This window comes from Artemia franciscana, chromosome 5 (assembly GCF_032884065.1).
Source record: "Artemia franciscana chromosome 5, ASM3288406v1, whole genome shotgun sequence".
Lineage (NCBI taxonomy): Eukaryota > Metazoa > Arthropoda > Branchiopoda > Anostraca > Artemiidae > Artemia > Artemia franciscana.
The window spans coordinates 41,447,162-41,470,866 of NC_088867.1; the positions used below are offsets into that span (position 1 = coordinate 41,447,162).

The 23,705-nt window shown below is 34.2% G+C and overlaps 1 protein-coding gene across 3 annotated transcripts in view; it reads right to left on the reverse strand.

The window, feature by feature from the left end:
• The window catches only part of LOC136027424 (ralBP1-associated Eps domain-containing protein 2-like), a 205,828-nt gene that overhangs the window by 40,606 nt on the left and 141,517 nt on the right, over window positions 1-23,705 (reverse strand). For 2 of the 3 annotated variants that reach the window (XM_065704684.1, XM_065704682.1), the window contains exons 1-3: window positions 22,334-22,534; window positions 7,482-7,576; window positions 4,901-5,033 (exon numbers count right to left, since the gene is read on the reverse strand). The exons of the other annotated variant lie outside the window; for it this stretch is intronic. In XM_065704684.1, the coding sequence (XP_065560756.1) occupies window positions 4,901-5,033; window positions 7,482-7,576; window positions 22,334-22,397 (292 nt within the window). In that variant the 5' untranslated portion in view covers window positions 22,398-22,534. Of the gene's footprint in view, window positions 1-4,900; window positions 5,034-7,481; window positions 7,577-22,333; window positions 22,535-23,705 lie in introns of those variants that run through there. 3 annotated transcript variants of the gene reach the window in all.

Sequence of the window (23,705 nt, forward strand, 5' to 3'; positions counted from 1 at the left end):
AGATAGACAAATATGTAGATAAATATGTTAGATCTTTTCCAGAGAATTGTCTAAACAGTTTCAGATGCTCGTTTGAATTATATTGACAAATGTTGACAAAATATTGACAAATATATAGTTGAATTTGTCAAAATATTGACAAATATATAGAAAAATATCTTTGAACTTTTCCGAATATCTTAAAAATATCTTAGAACTTTTCAGATGCTCGTTTGAATTATATTGACAAAATATTGACAAATATATAGTCAAATATTATCAAAATATTGACAAATATATAGACAAATATGTTAGATCTTTTCAGGAGAATTGTCTAAACAGTTTCAGGTGCTCGTTTGAATTACCGTTTATCAAACAATATACGGCACAAAAAATGCCGGTTTTTACAGCTATAATGATAGAAACATCAGAATGTTCTGATCACGTTTTGTAAATGGAAGATTGCCAAAAATCATGATTAAAAATTTAGAAGGAGTTCATGGAAGAAAGTTAAGAGTGAAGAGCTGAATGAATTGAAGTGGACGATGAGCACGAAAAACTGTGTTGGCCTCATGTAAGAACTCTGCGTTGGACTCTGTGATGAGTTGTCATTTTCTCCACTCATATATTTTATTATTTGCAATTTTATTCATTTATTTGTTATGATACTACTAATCATTACTTGTCATTTACGACTTCATCATATTAGTCATTTATTTATAGATGTCATTTATTTCGATTTGTTTTCCTACAGCGTTGACTGGCTAGTTAGACTTTCTCAAATTGTTGGTCATTTCAAGTACCTTTAAGGCACATGTTCTTTCTGGAACAATAGATTTTACGATAAGCCTGGAGCTGTAACTTGTACTAAAAGAAAAAAATATCATTAAATTCATCAGTTTGAAATCTATCCAATTACCGAGCCAGAATTGTGATATTGCCTAAATTTTTTTCTTAGAGAAGGATCTAAACTTGCTTACAAAATAAGAAAATTACCTTTGTATCAAATATTTTCCCATAGTATTTAATATACCAAATTTGAAAAATTTAATTGGATAGAAAGGCATAATTGAATCTAAGCTATGGAGTGAAATAGAATTGCTGTCTTTCGTCAATATAATAAAACAGTACAACATCAGAAGAATAATATACCGAAACTGTTATAGGGAACATAAATCTTACAGCTCAAAAGCAAAGAGTCTATTTTTTATATCACTTCCAAAGGAATAAAAGCTTTTTTACATGACAAATATCTTGGATATTGATAATCAATTTAACGGCTTAAACGAAAGGAAGACCGTCTATAGCTGTTAAAATCCCCCCCACACACCCCAAAAGAAAATTCAGAAATATTAAACAAAAAGGCATTTTCTCGACTTTGAAATCCTCCTAAGGGATAAGAGGGATTCAACCCTCCAAGGGTTGAAAGGACGTGCACCTGTATTAGATTTGTGTTTTTTTTGGCAACTTCTTCTCTACTCTACTTACTATTCGACGATTTATCTCATGATTAACCCCTTATTAGAGACAATGTTTGACCAGCCCCATATAAAAGGGATTTAAAAACGGTGTTTTTTTGTTGTTTTTTTTTGCTGATTATTGAGATAGCAAAGAAATAGAAATACCATTAAAATAAGAACTTCGTTCTGAATCCATATAACATTTATTCCCGTCAGAAATTTACTAACCTCCATCCCCCAATGTTCAAACATACACTGCAATAAATTCAAATACATGCAATGAATTTAACACCGTTTAGATAAACCATTAAATCAATCATAGGCACCGCTGACTATGAGTAAAGAGCGAAGTAAGGTCTATGTATTTTTTTTCACCAGGGCACCTGGTGTCAAAGGAATTGTAGGTACTTCGGAGGGGGAGCCTTAGATTGTAATTCAAAAGTTCCAGTGCTCTTTTTAAGTTAAAAGTGATTGGAGGGCTAACAGCCCCCCCCCCCCATGCACCTTATTCCTCCAAAGACATCCAACAAAACATTGAGATAGCCTTTTTACTCAACATAGTTGAAAGGTCCAATCACTACACCTCTGGGGATGACATCCCCCAAACAGAACTTGTAGGAAGGACTGTAAGGTATGCACTTCACCATTATTTACACATAGTATTTGTTGGGAAACAGGGTCATGTTTGACCCTTGGTGTCCAGAAAGGCTAAGGGTATCAAGGCAAAGCCTTCAGGGAATGTTGGTCTAAATCAAAACACACTATGTGCATGCAGGTTGCCAAAAGAGCTTATCTCAGGAACAGCGCCGGGTATAAGTCGGAACTTTCAGAGAATGATGAGGGGGAACATCAATTGATCGAAAGGTAATGTGTGCATGCTGCTGCCACTACTACTGCAACTGCTACGTCTACTACGCCAAATCCTAAGGCTAAGGGTACTAAGGTGAAAATATCGGGAATTGATGAGGGAGACATTAAACTAAATCAATACACACTATATGCATACAGGTTGTCAAAACGACGTATCAGCAATACCTTAAGAACGGCTTAGAGCATTAAGTTTAAACTTTTAGGGCATGATGAGGGGAATGTTCAACTAACCAAAAGGCGACATATGTATACTACTACCACTGTTACTGTTTTCAAGTAATCCTGGTTATGGTGGTGTATTTTTTTAGACACATTTATCTTAATAAAGATTGTTTTCAGTAATGTAAAAATTAACTTCTAGTCTTCAGTACAGAAGGCCTTATTTCTACTCCTCTTTGTAGTAGTTTCTGCTCATTTTAAATTTAACTTGGTTATTTTTTGTAATTTCCGTTCGTTTTTTTTTCATTTATTTAATGATACTGATTAATGGTAGTTATACGCTTGAAAAACTATTTGATTTTATTTCATCTCATCTTTGGTTTAGTGTAGCTCTTTAATTTTCTTTGATCTTTTATAGAACAGGTTTTTAAAATTAATTTGAAGAAAAGATTGATGGATGGAAAATTCAGTTCCTATATAATTCAAGGTATATATTTGACGTCTCTCCTTTCTCCTTTTCCTCTTCTCACTTTCAATAGTTGTCGATAAGCTTTTGGTAGAAGCAGTGCTATGAATATCGGAAATAGTACCATCTTTGTCTGAATGTTTTGCAAGGATTTTGCATCAACAACCTTCTATTATACTAACTGAACTTCTTTTCTTTTTACCAAAGAGTTGAGACTGGATTGACAAGTTCCTGACTCCAAGTTCCAGGGTACTTGGATAATTTCCGTTCGTTTTATGTTTCAATTATTTAATGATACTGATTAATGGTAGTTATACGCTTGAAAAACCATTTTATTTCATCTCATCTTTGGTTTAGTGTACTTTAATTTTCCTTGATCTTCTATAGAACAGGTTCTTAAATTAATTTGAAGAAAAGGGTGGTATATATTTGACCATTATGAGAGAGGGAAGGTGAAGTAAATTCTTGACGGAAGTAAATGTCATATTTGACCATTGTGACCATTTGTATATTTGACCACTATAAGAGAGGGAAGGTGAAGTAAATCTGTGACGGAAATAAATGTCATATTTGACTGTTGTGACCATTATTCATATTTGACAATGTATATTTGACCATTATAAGAGAGGGAAGGTGAAGTAATTTGTGAAGGAAATAAATGTCATATTTGACCATTATCCATAATTGACAAAGTATATTTGACCATTATGACCGTGATCCATATCTGACAATATATAGTTGACCATTATGAGAGAGGGAAGGTGAAGTAAATTTGTGACGGAAATAAATGCCATATTTGACCACTATGAGCATTATTCATATTTGATAATGTATATTTGACCAACATGAGACAGGGAAGGTGAAGTTAATTTGTGAGGGAAATAAATGTTATATGGATTCAGGATGAAATTCTCATTCAAAAAATATTTCTATTTATCAGTTACCTCAATAATCAGTGAATAAACAAAAAAAAAAAATACCCTAAAAACCCTATTTCCTCTATAATCATAATTAAAGATTTCCTCTGTAATCGAAAAATTATGTTTTAAAAATATATTTGCTCAACTTTAACTTCAGCCGAATTTGATTTGGTTCTAGAGTCACATAACTTTTTGCGTTCTATTATGCTTGTTGCGCTCTTTTACTTATCTATTTATTATTATTATTATTATTAATTTGATGGGTTTTTTTTCTCGGGTATTTGTTTTCCTCTTGTTGTCCCATTACTGGTAGAAAAAAATAATAATAATTTCTTTTATTGTCGGGTGGGATGTCTGCTGTAGCGTGGTGAGTAATAAATATAATGTCATTTTTTTCTCTTTCTTCTTACCTTGATTGATTATCCATATATTTCGTTATTTACTACTTAAGTTGTTTTATCTGTGCAAAATGAGCTTGCCTCTCTACCAGATAACGGTATACTTAATATGTATATATGACTGAAAAATAGATGAACATAAGCCTTAATATTAATTTTTTTTTTTTTTTAGTTAAGCAGATTTTCAGAGCCTGGTTTCAGGCAGAACACTGTTTGCAGCCATCATACCTCCAAAGAGTAAGGAACGAAAAACCTCCCCAATTATTTGTCCAAAAGACCAACCACACAAAAACTTAAATTTAGGTTGAAGTATTTCTGTATTCGAATTCAAACCAACCCCTTCCATGTAGAAATCATCTGAACCCACCTTTCATCATTTTTTTAAAGCCAAAATAAACAACAGCTGTATAAATTACTCTTAGATGGAGTTTCAACCGTTTGATACAAACCAAATGCCAAAAAGTGGGTATATAACTAGTTGATGATGACAGGTAAGCAGTTATTTAATCTGAATTCAGAAATTCCTCTGAATATAGATGAGCATATTGTATGCTTGTCTGGAACATTAAAACCTATTGGCCTTGCTGTTTCTTTTTCCTATTTTTTTTGGCCAATTAGCGAAAATTATATATAGTAGCCAAAAGTTACTTAAAGAGATCTCCCACTGGTCTCGTGACTGGTTCCATCCTTGCGCTTCCCTGCTGTTTGTTGGTGTGGGAGATTCGCTGTTTGCTGAGGAAACTGACGGGCTACGTTTGCCCTGACTGCTACTATCGTCTGCCTAAAACAAAAGCAATATTAATATTAACACAAGCAATACCTAAAAAAGGAAGGAGAGAAGGGATTCAACCAGAAAAATTTTGAAAAATACATACATTTTGAAAAATATAAAAATATACTTTTTTTACCTTTTGAAAAAAATTGAAAAATACATTTTTTATGCATCTAAAAAAAAAATCAAAAAATAATAATAATAAAAAAAAAACTAATTACGTTTGCCTGTATAGCTATAATCTTACATTGATGAACGCAGACCCGTGAAAAAAACAACCAAAGCTGAGAAAACATTCTTAAAACTTTAGCTAAAACATCGACGGTAGGAATACTGCTTTTTCTTTTTCTCAAGCTTAATGAAAAATGTTCAACAACATATGAATGCTTCACAGCTGCATATATGTTATCTTCTTTTCATCAATATGGAGAGATATGCAGCACCGGAAGATATTCGAAAAGTCAAAACAAATGCAAAAAAAAACACAAACTCCGCGAGAACTTGAAAAATGCAATCTATGGAGTGACTCCAATTGCATAATAGAGTAATACTCGCTTCAGCTATCCATTGTAAAGCGTCAAGCAATTATTTCCAGATTATGATTGGCTGGGAGTTACTGATGTTTTCAATTATATAGGTAGATATACAAATATTGTGATATTTATGTGACAGAAATAAGTACCTTTTAAATGAATATACATATGGGTTTTCCAGAGGTAGAATTTAGAAAAATTAAGGATTTTCCAGAGGAAATTCTTAAACCAGGAGAGGAGGGGGGATTTTCTGGCATGATTTGAAAAACAGTCAGAAACTAAATTAAAAAAACAAACATTTTTTCCAACTGAAAGTAGGAAGCAATATTAAAACTTAAAAAGGAACAAGATTATTCTATGTATGAAGGGGACTGTCCCTTCCTCGTCCCTCGCTTTGTATGCTGAAGTCTGACTTTTTGCCACAATTTTATAAGAAATACTGCTCAATACAATGTCCATAAAATTTGAATAGGAATTATTCTTAAAGAATTGTGACAAAAAGTCAAACTTTAGCATAAAGAGTGGGGGGTTGAGGAAGGGGAAGCTCTCCTCTTATACAGAATAATTTCTGTTTGTTCTAAGCTTTAATTTTCCTCCTTACTTTCTGTTGAGAAAAAAGAACTGTTTTGTCTTTTAATTTCTATACTAAAGGCTGCAAGTTAGACAGTTCTAATATTTGACTGGTATCATTAGATAGCATTGATTGTTTTTTGATGTCTCAAAATCAACTTGAGTTTTCACGAGCTTCCCATACTCTTCACAAGAGACACTTCTTTGAAGAAGGGGCAGAAGGGTTTCCAATAGCAATAAGCTACGAAACTTTACACAGTAAAAATGCGCCCGTTTCTGGTCTACACCCGTAATAGAAAAGAAATAACTTAACAAAAAGCAAAAAAAAAAAAAATATGTAACATGAGTTAGAACTTTTGTTACACTTTCGAGGCAACGGAAAAAAATTAGCAAAAGTGAATTTTTGACTGTAACATGGACAGAATTAACAATAATAATAAAATAATATAATAATAAAATTAAAATAAAAAATAATATACTAAAAAAAAAAATACTAGCAGCATCTATCTATCATAAAGTGTAGTGTTTCCCATCAGATTAGAAAAAATCGGATTTTCATAGTAAAGGCTGCAGCTTAGACAGTTTTAATATTTTGCTAGCATCATTGCATGGGATAAACAGTTTTTTTTTTTTTTTTCAATTTAAGTGTTCACTCTATATAGTTTCCTAATATTTCGAAAGGGACTAAAGAATCAAGCACCTGCAGTGTTCACTGTTTCCTAACACTTTGGAAGGGATTATCAAGTCAAACTAAATTTTCCATACACATCTATGGAAGCATGAATCCACCAATATGAGGAAATAGCAAGAGCCCCCTAGTTCTAAAGACCCCTTGCCCTAAGAAGATTTTTGAAGAACATAAGAAAAACACATGACAATCAATGAAAATCTGGGCATTAGAGTTTAAATATACAATATGTTTTGAAATATCATGTGGTTTGAAAAGCCTTGAGTTTATCTCCCCCATTTTGAGATGCGTGCAGCTATGCTGGGTTTTATTGTAATAGAAGACAAAAGCTTATTGACAATATAGGTCTAGAAAAAAGAACAAGAGCAGAAAAGGAAATAGAAAGAACAGAACAATCTAGACACTGGACAAACTTAAAAAAAAGAAGGGAAAAAACAAGAGCAGAAAAGAAAATAGAAAGAATAGAACAATCTAGACACTTGACAAACTTAAGAAACAAAAAAAAACAAGAAGGAAGGGAAAAAACAAGAGCAGAAAAGAAAATAGAAAGAACAGAACAAACTAGACAGTTGACAAACTTAACAAAAAAAGAAAAAACAAAGAACAAAAACAAGAGAGGAAAAGGGATCTCGAAGCTAGAAAAATGCAGATTAAAACCACAGTTACATGAGACTCTTCTCCTACTTCATTGGTGTCAGATAACTGGATCAAATCTGTGGTTGCTTTCAGTGCATTTTCTTCATCAAACCATGTTTCATCCTCTGAAACAAAAGAAAGAAGCCTTTATACAAAAAAAATTAATCATCAACTTTTAAAAGATGCTAAAACTATATTTAGGAATACATTCACAAAAGATTGTCATAAGCCAAGATATGCCATACAAGTCTAACTAACTACAGGTGTGATTTCTTAAAATAATTTAAGATAGACTGTTTAGAATAGTATATCTTGTGATAGACTAATTCCCTATTTTGTGAGGTTGATAGTGAGAATGTATATTTCCGTGAGTGTAATTATACAAGTTGCTAAGAGGGTTTCTAGGCTCTTTAATGTTAAGCTGAGAGTAAAACAGGGCAGCAGTCTTTCTCCTAAATTGTTTATTAATTTTTATAAATGACATTGTTGATTTTTTAAAAGAATAGGCCGGCTATTCAAGAGTTATTCGAGAGGCCCAAAAACTATCCATTTTATTATTTGCAGATGAAAAAAAAATTAAGGCTGAATGTTGAAAAGTGAAGTCGTTATTTTTAAAAAAGGAAAGTAAGTGGGGAAGAAAATTACAGATTTTAATTTAGTAAGAAGGAACTAAGTGTAAGAAAAAGAAGAAGATATTTGGGATCTGTTTTATCAAGAAATAGAACTTTAAAAAGTCATACTGATGTAATAATTAAACTGTAAAGTGACCATGTCTGAAATTTTTAAAAACCCAACCTTAATGGGAATTAAAAGCCTAAAAATGTATAAAAGAATAATTAATACAAAAGTTTTACTAGTGATAGAAGATAGAGCAGAGATTTCGGGTGAAGAGGCAGCTCAGCAGTTTGAGTCCCTCAGCAGCTGAGCAGTATTATCAAAAAGCATTTGGACTACACCAGATGACACATTCACAGATTCTGAAAGTAGATATGGGCCTCTTTTCTTTAAAGCTACAAAAGTTTATTTTGATGATAAGATTTTGGTGGAGGTTAATGAAGACAAATGAAGATAGACTAGCAAGAGCAGTATATGATCAGATGTTGAATAATGATTTTAAAACTTTGCAACCATCCCAAATTAAGACATTACTAGAAAGAGTGGGAATGCCTAGCTTATAACATTTATGTGGTTTATGTGTCTTGTAGTTTATCTGGATCATATGTCTTTGTGTGGTTGCTTTGAAGATTTTTCAAAATGTTAATTATGGAGCCAGAAAGCAAGAGGCTTGCCAATTTAACGCTCAAAATAACTCATTCGGCAGCTACTTTTTGCCGTGAAGGTAAATTATAAAGTTTTCTATTCTGTTATTGATACCAAAATAGATTGTAATGAACGTTGTGGTGTTGATTTCGAAACTGTATTTTTATGGCCTTATTACCTTTTGGCATGATGTTTTTTAGCTTTTCTTGAGCTTTCAAGATTTTTTGGTGCTCGAGTTTTATGAATTAGCTATATTTTAAGCTTTCAATTATTTCCCAGAATCCAACACCCTGAATTCAAACATTGTGTCACCTTCTTTGTGTCTTCTCTAGTTATGGCCCATCTATCTTTTTATTGGTAGCAAATAGAAAAAAATTCTCCATCAAAATTAAAGAGTAAATCAAACAATTAAAACGGACATGAATTAGCTGACTTAAGATTTCAAACAAAGAGCAAGTAGAATATACATAGAAAAAGATTTAGGTTGCTAGGACAATGCAAAGATACTGCAACTTCTGGTCAATATTTCCAACAAGAAGTGTTCCGGGGCGATACTTTGATTTTGTTTCTTTGCCATCGTTAAGATGCCGGAGTTTTCAACCCCTCAAAATGTAAAAAAAAATGCGAGTCCAATAATGGCTTTTAATACAAAAAAGTGTAGCATGATCACAAAAAAGTTTTGCGTCATCACGTCCATTGTAGCAGCCACGGCTTCTGTTGATCTTAGCACAGCTATTTTCTTTATTAGTCCTTAATAAAAGTTCAATCACTTTTATGCTGCAAAGCTAAAACTGATTTGCACAAATTCCAAGCCATCTGAGACCAAGAAGAAAATGTTTACGTCATAGCAAAACTATGACAATTTGGATTGTATGCACCTAGATAGCACCTAGATGTGTACCTAAATCAAACAACACATATTCACATTTAACACCATTTAGGAACTAACCCATTCCTTAGATTGTAACTTATTAACACTCTCTGCTAGACTGACTAATTACCTTAAATCGCAACTTGGAGTAAATCTAAGGATTTTCCTTCCTTTTAATGCTCTGTTATGACTTCTGTAGGTTGTTTGATGCAGTTGCTTGCTACATTTGGGTTGAGGACTCAACAGCTTCCCAGTTGTACAGGAGTTGATTCCAAGTTTGTTACTAGCTGGCTCAAGAAATGGCTACTTTCTCGGATAAAGGAGCGTTTCTTGAAGATTTCCTTGAAGTGCCTTCAAGTCATAGAACATTCTGGGGGGGGGGAGAAGATCAGGGACAAGATTTTTGGAAATAATTTTGTGGGTCATAATCATGTTGCCACGTTTCCTCCAGTATGCGAGAGCACAAAGCTTCAAGTGGCATAAACGCTCTTCATATGGCATTTGTTTGACCCCTTCGACCATTTTGGCTGATCTTTGTTGTACCCTTTCTTGTATTTCTTTATCCTTCTTGAAAAAGGGTGACGCCAGGGACATTACAATCTCTAGGCGCGGGCGAACTAGTGCCTTTTAGAGCTTCATAAACACACTTGAGCGTCTGCTAAAGATAGTTCTTTGGATCATTCCGAGAGATTGGAGGAGAGACGACGATACAGATTTTGCATGGGTGCTGAACTTAAGTTGACAATCAACAATGGCTCCAAGATCTCTTTCTTCAGAGACTACAAAAATGGGGTTACCTTGGAGATGGTACTTCAGATGTGTATTTTGATTGCCAAAGTGGATTGCATGGCATTTTGTCAGTATTGAAAGACAGGAGCCATATATCAGCCCAAGTCCCAAGAATGTCAAGGTCCTTTTGGATAGATTGCAGGTCATAGGGTGTGGCTGCTTAAGCAACATGTTTTGAATCGTCGACATAAAGAGTGAGGAGGTTGGAGAGAAGATTTGGTGCATCATTTATATATAAGCTGAAGAGACTTGGCCCAAGAATGGTGTCCTGTGGAACACTGCTTAAAACAGTTGTAGATAAGGAGAAATGAGAGACAACTTGAGAGTCGTGAACTCTTACAACTTGTTTTCTTTCTGAAAGGAAACTCTGCATACACTGGACAATAACATCATTAATAGCTGCGGCTATTAGTCTGGTGATAAGAAATTCATGACAAAACCTTTTGCCTGTATTAGATTAATCAATGGATATTATAAATCTGAAGCCATGTTGAGTGGATGTGAGAATGCAGTGAATTTCCAAGTGCTGAATTAGGGCTCTGTTGACAAATATCTCAAGCACCTTCACAACTGCAGATGAGATGCTGATAGGATGGTAGTTTTCTAATAAGAAGTTTTTTATTAGCGTATTCAAGATAAAAACGTACGAAAGCTAAGAAAAGTGGAAGATATGCACAGCATAAAGCAAGATTAACACACACTGGAAATATATGAAGATAGCACCCCCTACATATGTAACTCCATGGCAAACGGATACATTCCAGAAAATCAGACCTCTTGATTTCAATCTTAATTAAGAATATTTTAAATCATTTTCTCAGAAAAAGCTTTTTCAGACAGCAGCAAATATCAGATTAAGACATTACTAGAAAGAGGAGGAATGCCTTGCTTATGCAATGATGGTCTTGGTCCTCACAGTTACTAACACATGTACAAATCCAGGTATGATTTATTTTAGAGGGCTAAGAAATTCAGTATTGGGAAAGACTACTTCTAAATTATACAACACTGAAACATCATAATCTGGCTAAACCTAGTTTTGGAGAGGAAGATCATTTTAAATTTAATTTACCAGCTATAGTTTCATGTCAATGGATTCAGCTTAGGGCAGCTTGCATTCCAATCCAGAGCAGACAAAGGGTGTTTGATAAAAACAGTAGTTCCTGAAGGGCAGTATACTTGTCCCCTTTGTAAAGATGACAATGAAGATTAAGACGATTTTCTCTGGAAGTGCCCAGTGCTGTTTGATTTAAGGGAGAAATATTTACATAGGATTGATTTGCTGCTTCCTGGTATTCTACAAGGTAGCAATCCAACCAAAATAACTCAAGTTAGTGTGTTTATAGATAAATGTTTAGAAAGAAACAAACAAGTTTTAATGATTGAATTATCTGGTTTGCAGATTAGGTATTTATCGTTTTGTAGTTTGTTTTGTTAGTGATCTTGTTTTGTATGATTTTTTTTTATTGTATATATAACCCTTTCTGGTTCTGCCTTTCTGGCAAGGCTATATTACTGTACAAACTAGAGTAGGTTGTAGCTTAGAGGCACTCAAGATCAAGGAGGCTAATGAATTCTTTTTTTTTATTGCATGCATGTTTAAAAAAATAAGGAACATTTGAAAATGTTGCTCTATTGAATGCTTTCTTACTGACAACTGAGACCAGTAGATGCATCAGCTTAGAGGTGCTCAAGATGGAGAGGCTTAATGATATATACTTTTTTACTGCAACAATTGAGAGGTATTCCATAATAAGATTTTTTTTTAAATTATACAATACTGAACAACCCACTTTTTTTGTAATAGAAATTGTACTTTAAGCAAGGAAACCCAGGAATACAAAAATCAAACGAAAAATAGCTTTAAATGTGATCCCAAATTTGAGATCTGTGGTTAAAGATAATGATCACCAATATTAACCAATATTCAGCATGGCTTATTTCAATTAATTATTATAGCTTAATGAATATGTGTAATTACTTCACTCTGTTGAACATTAAAACAAATTTCTCACAGAAAAACAACAACAAAAATGTCAACCTCTAAACTCTTTGAAATTAACCAAAAATGTTGTAAGCTTTTATTAATATCATTACTATATTCCAATTCTATTATTCGGAGAATTTTCCATCTGCGAAAGGACAAATTGAGCTCTGAAGCATGATAAGCAAATATTTCATCATAAAAGGTTTCAATAAGTGCATTTGAAAGCAATTAAATAATTACAATTGCCTATTGAATGCCAAAAAATTAACTGCAGTAAGCTTATTGAATGTGGGGTAAATTTTAGGTCAGGGGTCTTAATTCAGAATTCCACCAATATCATTCGCCTAGAGCCTCTGGTTGGTAAGGCCTGAAGCCCAACCCTTACTGCTGGTCATGTCTTAATCAAGCTAAAACCAGATGGAATTGACCTAAGTCAGACAACTGATCAAACATTTTGATATTTTGAGATAACAAACTGAATACAGATATATCAAAAAATTTAATTTTTATTTTGATTCCAAATGTATGATTCATTTTGTGCATTCTTACCCATCAAAAACTACAAACCTGAGAAAATTTGCCTGATTTGTAAAAGAAAAAGGGGGGAGGGGGGTCTCTCAAAAGTCCATCAATCTTAATGAAAAATTACACCAGCAGATTCAGCCTATCAGAGAGCCCTACTGCAGAGGTTTAAAGTTTATATCTTTAAAAATGTGGAATTTTGTATTTATTGGCAGAATCTTGGATGCATGATCTTTGTTTGTTTTTTTTCTGGTTTTTCCCAGGGATGGTTATTTCAAATCAATGGTTCTGGAAGATTGGAAAAGGGCTCATTTAAACAGAAATCAAAAGTCCTAGTGCCCTTTTTAGATGACCGAAAAGATTGGAGGGCAACCAGTCCCCTCCCCTACCCAATCTTTCCCCAAAGACCATCAATAAAAATTTTAAGATAGCCATTTGATTTAGTATAGTGAAAAGGTCAAATAACTATGTATGAAACTAAGAAAGTAAAGGATATAATAAATGAAAAATAAAATCAAATAGGTGAGAAAACGTAGATTTTTTCAGCCAGTAGCAAAATATGAAGACGAAAACAAGCAAATATTTCGACAAGGAGCTCTGCCAAGTCGTCCTCAGTGCTAAAAAAAATCTAACCTTTTGAAGTGAATTTGACAAGAGCCACTCGGGTATAATAGGAAACCATCAGGCAGATGAAGTAACAAAAATGCTTTAAATATTGACCAGCCAAGTGGGAGACTAATCCCCATTCGAGATACTTACCACTGGGGACTTACAGAGGTACTGATAAATAATAAGAATCTAACCCTATCACCTTTCGAAGATTTATCACACAATTCGGTCAGGTTTAATTGGGCAAAATTTTCAGGTGTTTTCATATCAGCTTCCTAATTCAAGTGGTGAACTCTTCCCCCCTTTGCAGGTCATGTAATCTTAAAAATGAAACAATAGATCATTGCCTATTTGAATGTAATATGCTGATGTCTGCACAGTATCCCCTGCAATGTAAAATGTTAGAATGCTTCAAACACCACAAAATTCCACTAACAGCCAAGAGTCTTGCTGACCATACTTGCACACAGAACATAGAACTCAATATATATTCTCTTATAACTCAACTGCTAGTATCACAAGATATACTGCAAAAAATCTGAGCAGATACAAGATAAGTAAGACAAACCAGCTTCATAGCTCTGTCCATCTCACAGAGTGAGTCAAAAGAAAAAGGGCTGAATAGTCTCGACTGAAAAGACCCTGCCTGCTGAGAAAGAAGAAGACAAGAGGAGAAAAGATATTGAATCAAAAAGCCAGCCAGAAATCAATGAAAGAGAATTCACCAATTAGATAGAACAATTATTCTTTGCCTTGCAATAGATTTTGCTTTTCTGCAATTTCAGTTTTCATTAGATATGCTGACTGGTTGTCTTAATAAATTAGACTGGGCAAAAACATTGATAGAGTCTTTTAATATTAAGTTGTTATAAATTTGGTTTAAGGAAATATCTCCTGTGTCTCTATTTATAGCCAAATTTCTGTTTATGTATTTTATTTTATCTCAATTACAATCTTTAAAAGATTGCAATAGACCATTTACAGTAGATATTAAAGTTGTTTCTCCAAAAAGGACTAATGTTCAGGATTTTCGAAAATACGCGGGACCAGAGCTGAATCAAAGTTATCATTTTTATTTTCAAATCTTAGGAACTTATCCATTGATATTTTATGTTTATACAATCATTGCCCTAGTTGTTGATGGGTCCTACCTATGTAAAATTTCCCACATGAACATGGGACTCGGTAGACACCACTACCCAGTACAGGGTCAGTTTTTATCATTTCCCATGTTGAAAAAATATTCAACTTTTTGTTCAGTTTTGAAAGAAACAGAGAGATTATGTTTTTTTTTGTTATTTCCAGGTTTGTCGCTGAGTTTCGAGACATATGGTAAACGTCTAAAAACTCAGCGTTTTCAGATGTTTACAAATTCACTTCAAAAGGTAAGAATTTGTAGTTTGATTTTTTTTTCTTCTTTTTGAGCACTGAGGACGACTTGGCAGAGGTCCTTGTCGAAATATTTGCTTGTTTTGTTGTCTTCATAATTTGCTACTGGCTGACAAAATCCTCACTTTACTATTTGATTTGATTTTTCATTTATTATATCCTTTCCTTTCTTGGTTTTGTACATCACGTACAGCCAGAGTGGTCTTAGAATGTATCAAATAACTATGCTTTTGATGATGACATGACTCTCAATAGTCTCTGGGGAAAGGGCTGTAATTTATGCAATTTGCCCATATTCTTCACATATAGTATATACTACTCCTACAACTTCTATCAACTCATCATAGCACCAAGCAGCTTGAGGCCAACACAGCTATGCATGCTCCTCCTCCATCCCAGTATATTCAAAGTCTTCCTCTTTAAACCCTCCCTCAAGAATAGGCTGTAATTTATGCAATTTGCCCATATTTTTCACGTATAATATATACTACTACTATAACTACTAGCAACTCACCACAGGACCAAGCAGCTTGAGACCAATACAGCTATGCATGCTCCTCCAACATCCCAAACAAAGCCTCCCTCTACACCCTCCCAGGAAGTTCTAATTTCCCTTAAATCTATCTTTGACATCCTCCCACCCCAACCATGGATGACCTGCTATCCATTTAGCCCTATAATTCTGGCGAAAAAGGACTATCTTTAGCAATTTGTCATATTGCATCTGCAGAATGTGCCTTAGCCATCTCAACCTTTCTCTCATTATGGCTCAAGAAAGCAGGATAGAACTACACTTTTTGTACAGCCTACTGTTTGAAATATGGTCAGTTGGCTGGGTAAACAGAAAAATCTGTAGGAAATTTCTCTGGAAAATATCAAGCAAATCTTCATCTGCTTTACAGAGCGCCCATATTTGACCACTTTCATCATTGTAACTTCCAATGTCCTAATCTTGGTTTGCATACTTATCTTCTTATTCTTCCAAACATTCTTCAACTGTGAAAAAACACCCTCAGCCTTGGCAATTCTACTTTTAACATCTTCACTGTTCCCACTGTCTTTACTAATAATATTACCAGGATAAGTGAAGCTGTCCACCTAATCAATCTTTCCATTACCCTATATCAACTTTTCATCTTCACTTATTCCTAGTCCTAGTGACTTAGTCTTCTCAACATTAATTTTCGAACCTATTCTAGCACCCTGAACCTAAAAAACCTCTAAAAGTTCAGACATTTTGCTCACACTTTCATCAAGGATGCTTAAATCATCAGCATAATTTAAGTCCTTAAGACAAAGTCAATCAAAATGGTCCATATAAAGGGGGGTAGAACAAAACTCTGCTTAACTCCTGATTTAATATGAAGCCAGCTGGTAACTTCATTTCCCACCTTAGCCACAGCAGTGATATTCTTGTACATAGCACTAATTTCTTGAATGTATTCATCTGGGATATCATACAAGGATAAGACTTTTGCTAAGGCTCTTCTACAAAAAAAGCTCATAATCTATAAAACTGAGGACCAAAGGTGTTTGATGACCCACTTCTCAATTATTAACTAAGAGTGAAAATTTGGTTGGCACACCCTCTGCCCTTTCTAAAACTACACTGTTCTTCTCTTATCACTTTGTATGCATCATCTCTTAGTCTAAAAAGTACCATATTACTAAATAATGTGCTACCTACAGAGACCATGCTAATGCCTTGATAATTACCACACTCACTCTTATCACCTTTTTTATACAAATTTTTAATTAGGGTTTTCCTCAAATTGCTAGGTACTTCCCCCTTTCTAAAAATAATATTCATAATTTTCAGTAACTTATTTCTAACCTCAGAGCCCCAATATTTAAGAAACTCATTTACTGCAGTATCAGCACCTAGGGCCTTATGATTTTTGTTTTTAAACTCTTTTAGTACTGTTGCTAATTCTTCCTAACAAAACAAATCATCCTTCACATCCAAGGTATCACAAACTTTTTCATTTTCCTCTATATCATTTCCTGCAACTTGTTGTTGTTGTATTGGATTAACGACGCTTCTTGACTACTAAGGTCCCTGCAGTGCGTTCCTGCAGCATGATTTGATCTCTGGATCCATATTACCAAGCTAAGGTCAAACGCACTGCGCCACCACAGGACTTTTCCTGCAACTCTATCCTGGTTTAGCATATTCTCAAAATGTTCTGCCCATCTCTCTTGTTATTGAGAAATACACAGAAGTTTTTGGCAATAGATTTTCATGGAGAACGGTTTGCATAAAAGAATTTTCTGTGCAGAGGGAAGTTTCCAGGGGAAAATTTCCACAGGGAGCAGGAAGGGCAAGAGGATTTCCTGGCATGATTTGAAAAATAGACTTATATTAAATTTAAAAAAATAGTTTTTCAACTAAAAGTAAGGAGCAACATTAAAAAATGAAATGCATATAAATTATTCTGTACACAAGAGGTGCTGCCCCTTCCCGAACCTTTACTCCTTACTCAACTGTTTACTTTACTCTAAAGTTTAGATTTGTTGTCCTTGGCTCTTTAAGAAAGACTACTCAAACACAAAGGCTATTGATTTTGAATGAAAAATATTTCGAATAAACGATTTAGCATAAAGGTTAAGGGCTAAGGAAGGGGAACCCCTTCTTTCACCTGAAAAAAACTTGTTATTTTATTATTAGGTAATGAAAACTAGCCTGGTTGGTGTATACTAACTAATGGAAAAACAGTAAGTGTTGAATACTGTTGTGGGGGTAAAGAGGAATTAGATTTAGCTAGTACTCCTCAAAATCTTGCAGGCAATTTGTTTGTTTTTCTTCAATTGTTTCATGAAAATAGCCAACCAAAAATATTCTTCATGAATCTGGGAAGAGGTCAAATACCCCTCTGCCCACAATTGTCATTCTTGGGTGGGACAGAATATAAAGAACTAAACAGCCAATTGTAAGCAAAATTTGAGAATGGGCTTAAAACTGTTAGCTCAATTTTTTATGATTGAATGATAATAGTTTGCCAAAATTTGTGCCTTTGGGCAATCCAACTGGGGTCAAAGGAAAACAAGGACATCTTCAAATGGAACAAAGAAGAGATGCTGGCCCTGGGCAGCTTAGTACTGCATTGAGCTGTGAGTAGTTGCAATCATTATGACAATTTTAAACAAACACATCAGAGACCCAAGCATTGCCCACTTTGACCATTAGTGGGCCAAGGGTAAGACTGTAATATAACCAAAGGCTAACCATTACTTCCATAGATGTAGTCTAAGTTTAGAAGAACATGGAGTGAAATTACAGAATAGTCTAGCAGCTCCCCAGATTGAGACATGATAGAACAAAAAGATAGCCATTTTTATATGGTTAATTTATTGCTAATTTTTATGGTTAAAATTGGTTTAGCGACAATTTATCCATTGCCCCTCTGATGATCCCTTGCACAGGATATGTAGGAAATATCATTCCTAAAAGCTCTTTATTTTACCCTCACCCCCTCCTAATGTGTAAATATATAGCCCATATTACATATTTCCAATACATTCTACATCTGCTAGACCACTTTCTGATAGAAGGAAATTAACAGGTGTTGTTTTTCTTGCTCCAAATGCAATTCTCATAGCTGATTTTTTAGTTACATCTAATCTAGCAATGGTACAATGACAAGCTGTGCCATATATTGTTGAGCAATACTCCATTTAGGCAATACATATTTTATATAATACTGGATCAAAAGTTCTGCTTGTAATCCTCTAGTCTTTTCATACATGTTGATTTAAGATACATCACATAGGGTTTCCAGGTAAGTTTATTGTCAACCACTACACCTAGTATTTTTGCTTTGCTAACATATTCAATTGGGCAGCCACTTAAATACAGATCTGGAAGGGTTCCAATTCTTTTCCTAGTGGTCCTAATTGCCTTTGTCTTTGTTGCAGAAAACTTTAAGCCAGCTTCTTTGGACCATTTTTCTAAATTTTGCAATGACCTGGGTCATTAGGGTCTTCATTGGGTAGGTGTCACATGCCATGAATCCATACAGCATTGTCATCTGCAGAAATAGCTCCTCCATCATCCTTCATGTTGATAGAAATATCATATGATCCTATGTTGTATATGCCAGGGCCTGATGCTGATCCTTGAGGGATTCCTCTTTCAGGAAACACTGTTACATTTGAAATTATTCCATCAACTTGCACTTTAACTTTTCTTCTTTTCAAATAATCATTTGAAAATACTAACATTTGGCCTTTTATGTCAGCTGTTACTAGGCCTCCAACAATTTTTCTATGAAGCAGATTATCAAAAGCACCTTCAATGTCAATTAAAATTGCTGCTAAAATCCACCCATTTCGCAAAGCATATAATGCCTCCTGTTTGAGGCACATAAGACTGTCTTCTGAACTTCTACTTTTTTCTGAAAGTGCATTGAGTGTCTTTCAAATTTTCTTCTGTTGTATCAAAGCTTCCAGTCTCTTCTTCACCATCCTTTCCATAACTTTCCCCATAATAGGGAGAAGGGTAGTGCATCTGTAGTTTTCAATCTTTGATAGGTCTTTTCCAGGCTTTGGTAGCATTACTGCTTCACCACACTTCAAAACATCAGGAAATTTTCCATCCCTCCATACACTATTAATTAATTCAAGCTGTTCTTTAATCCACAAGTTGGGGAGCCTGAAGCAAAATTTCAACTGGTCCAGGAGATGTATCAGGAAGCTTGTTAATTATATTCATTAAATGCAATTTAATGAATAGTCTATTGTATGGTTTGTCTTGTCTTTGTGTTACAAGGTCACTTACTTTTGTGTCCATATCAGTCTTCTTCTGTATATCCAGATCATCCTGGCCAATCACAGAGCTCATGAATTTGGCAGTTGCATGAGCTTTTTGATCATCAGTCACAGGAAGTTTTTTATCAGATGCAATAGGAGGGTTGCTTCTGCCTGAAGTTGCTCTGTTGTTGGCTTCAAGTACTGTTTTTCAAAATATAGCATAAGCTCTGTTCTTTTCAATAAGGCTATGAAAGTTTCTCACCGGATTATATATTCTCTTTTTTCTAAGGAATTCTCTTTTGGCTTTGAACAATCTTCATTCTGCCAATACAACCTTGGTGATGGCTGATTTCCCTATGTGATAGAAAAGTTTTGGCTATTTCTATACTTTTCTCTTGAAATATTTCAACTTTCCTAGATAATTCCACTTCTTCCTCTGTTAGTGATTTCACATCAAACTCATCTAGTGCTTCTCTGAGCATAAACCAGTTAAAATTTTTAACTTTGAATCTCTTTCTCTTATTGCCCTTTGGCAGGATCTCTTCATTAACTGTACACAATATGGGGTTGTTATCACTAGCCAGTTCACTTTCAGCATCACACTCTATGTTTAAATTGATATAGAGTCTAGGATTGCATAATAGCAAATCAATTGTTGTTGTCTCTCCAGTCTGGGGATTAACTCTAATTGGCATCTCAACAGGTGTTGCCCAGCATATTGGGCAATTTATTAAAGAATTTCCTAAACTTGTTCCAGAACTATTTACATTTCTACACTTGCACCAAGATTTACTATGTGCATTTATATCACCTAATATTATCATTTCCTTTGCAACTGGTATCATTTTAATGATTTGAACATCTATTCTTTCTCCCAACAGTCCATTACTTCCAGATGGGTTATATACACATATAACATTCATTTTCTTGTCATTTTTAAAAAATTATTTAGTTCTGACTACTTTCACTTCATTATCAATTGATTGCTGTGTTGTTAGGTCCATTTTCTCATAATGAGTATGACTTCTTATTCCAATCATAATCCCACCCTTTCTTCCTGTTATTCCATCATTTCTCAAATGTTGAAACCTTTGCATGCGCTCATGATGTTTGTTTTAGCCAAGTTTCTTGGATAAGAAAAGTATCAATATCTTTTCTGTCACAATATTGAAGCAGTAATTCCCTTTTCTCTCTCATGATTACTTACTTACTTCAATTGTTTTAGGACACAAGCTCTTCAGCTCTCCTTGGTGCTATGATCTGGCAGATGGTTGAGTGCCAAGTGGCTTGGTTGTGTGTGTATGGTGCACATATTTCAAGCCACTGCTTGTCCCATCTTGAACATGCATGACTGAAATCATGAATGAACATAATGTTGTGAGCTACATTAGGGACTTGCTCTGTTTTCCAAGCTGCTACCTGTTTCACAAACCAATTTTACATCATTATGGTCAAGTTTTCTAAACTTCACTTGCTCAACCAATTCACACAGTTTATCTACCTTTTCATTCAAAGGCAACTCTTCAATATTCAGCATCCTGGGGTTATAAGCATTCTAATAACTAACTTCTTTGTAGTCATTTGTTGTAACTCTGTTGTAGTGTTACTTATTACTTGTTTAGTCATAGTTGATTGAATTCATGGGCACAGATGCTGAAACAAGAGACACACTGGGACAATATATAAAAAATAAACAGTTTGGGCTATATAATAATACACTAACGGGAAGGGGGTGTATGTATAGTATAGATGTATAGAAGAGCTTGAGTCAAGATGTGTTAACTGCAATTATTCTGCATATTAGGAAGTAAGAATTGTTTTTTTTTTTTTTAACATATTTTCCTTATCAATAGCACCTAATCTAGACCATTACCAATGTTGTATCTTTGCTGTTAATCTATTTGAAGAAACATGTGCTGTACAGAAAAAATATAGGCCTAATTTGGGATATAGCCTGTACTTGCACATTAAAGGGGGAGGCTAAAGTGAAGTATTTTCAGGAATGACATACTGTAAGTAAGTATTTTAGAGTCTTTGAAGTTATTTTCAGAATTTGTAGTGTTTCTTATTGAGGATTAGGCTGATTGTAAACAGAGAGCATATTTTTAATTTGCTTAAAATAGGCCAAGGCTAGTATTTTTTTAACCAACATTCAGCCCAACTGCTCAGGCTAATTGGATATCTCTGATCTATGCACCATAACTGGCTTTTATAATGAATCAATCATTAGAAAAACCAACAAACAATTAAATAATCAAGGCTATATAGGATTATGTGTTCATCAGGACAGTGGGGCACAATTGTCTGGGCAGTGACTATTATGTTGAAGGAGCATTAATTAAGGAATCATTTTTATTTTATGCTAGCTTTGTATAAAGGCTAACCTAGGGCTATTTAGGCAGATGGATGGGATAGGTAGCTATAGGGAGATGGATGGGATAGGTAGCTATAGGCAGATGGATATGATAGGTAGAACTATCACAAATGCAACTTTAATCATAAATAAAATCATGAAATTAGCTCTTGAAAAATACCTATTTTTGTTCTAATAGCCTATGTCTCCATCTGGAGAGCTGCTACTCTACAAACTTGCCACAAAGTGACTGTCCTACTTTACTCAAGGGATAATTTTAGCTAATAGGCATACAATATATTATTATTAGGGTAATCCTTCTAGTTTACTCATATATGTTAATCACTAATCACCTGGACTATTAGGGTAACAATTTGGAAAAGGCAATTGTCTCAACTGAGGTACAGCATTCTGCATAATTTGCTTCAATTCTTTTGATCTTGTTGGTTTGATTGTACGTCCTCTCTTGACGAAGAACCTAAAACGGTTCAATAATCAATCTTTAAATAGATTCCCAATTTTTAAATTAATTGTTTCGATTACATACAGTTATTTCAATCTATTCAAAATTATAGAATTTAATTTTATTATTTAGGAAATTTAATGAAAGATTTTGATACTATTAAATTTATTTTTCTAATATAAATGTATTAGAATGATATGTTCAACACTAAATTCGTACAATATACTCTGGCATTACTTAGGTGCCTCTGCATGCTCTTCTTTTTTATCAAGCGTCTTCATGGATCTTGACATAAAGGAATACAGTTCTATACAATTCATACGTTTTCATAAAATCTAATGAAAGATACTTTATCCAATAATTTTCCTTAATTTTCCATATTTTGGAAACTTTTTATCTGAAGAAGGGATTTCGTGCATATCTTTTTCAACTGAAAACGAGGAAAATTTTCAAGGCGGAATTATTCCCAGGAAATTATCAGGGAAAAATTTCCACCGAGGATTGAATTGTCCTGGGGAATTTTCTGGGGTAGGGGGAGGAACTTATGTTTTGGAATTCTATAGAGAGGGAGAGAGAGCTAGATGACATTCCCCTATCCGCCCACGATTTGGGTGGTTTGGATATTTCAGAAGGTATATGCAATAGAACATGCATGGTTGCTACTGAAATAATATAGTTGCTACTGTAATTAACCCAAATCTTTAAGAGAGTCTTTTTTGTATCTCTGAGGTTCTGCGAGAATATTCAAGAGGATGAATGAATTCGAATGGCCAAAGCAAAAAGCATTGGAAAATGTTTGAGGTAATGACGGAAGAAAAAGAAACAGAAACTTAAAGTATCTCGGCTATAACAAGAAGGACAATTCCTATGCTTGAACAACAAGGGAAATCACTTGCATGGGAAGCACTTTAATAACTCATTAAAAAGGAAACTGGTAAATCTAGTTCCTTTTTGAAATTAACAAAACTTAATATATCAAATGGAATTTTGACGAACATTTTCGTTTACAAGATTATGAATAATGGCATTATCGTTGGTGATAAATATAATCGCTGCTGTAACGTGATGAACACATTTCATAGTAACAAATAATCAGCCTGAAACCGCTATACATGGTATCAGACCAACACACAAAGGAAAACACTAAAACAACCTTGGTCAAAACTCCAGACAGAAAAGTTGCGGTCCCTTGGCTTGAACAAAAAGGAAAACAAAGAAGATGGCTGCGACTACAAAATACCGCATCGGAAGCAATGTTTTTT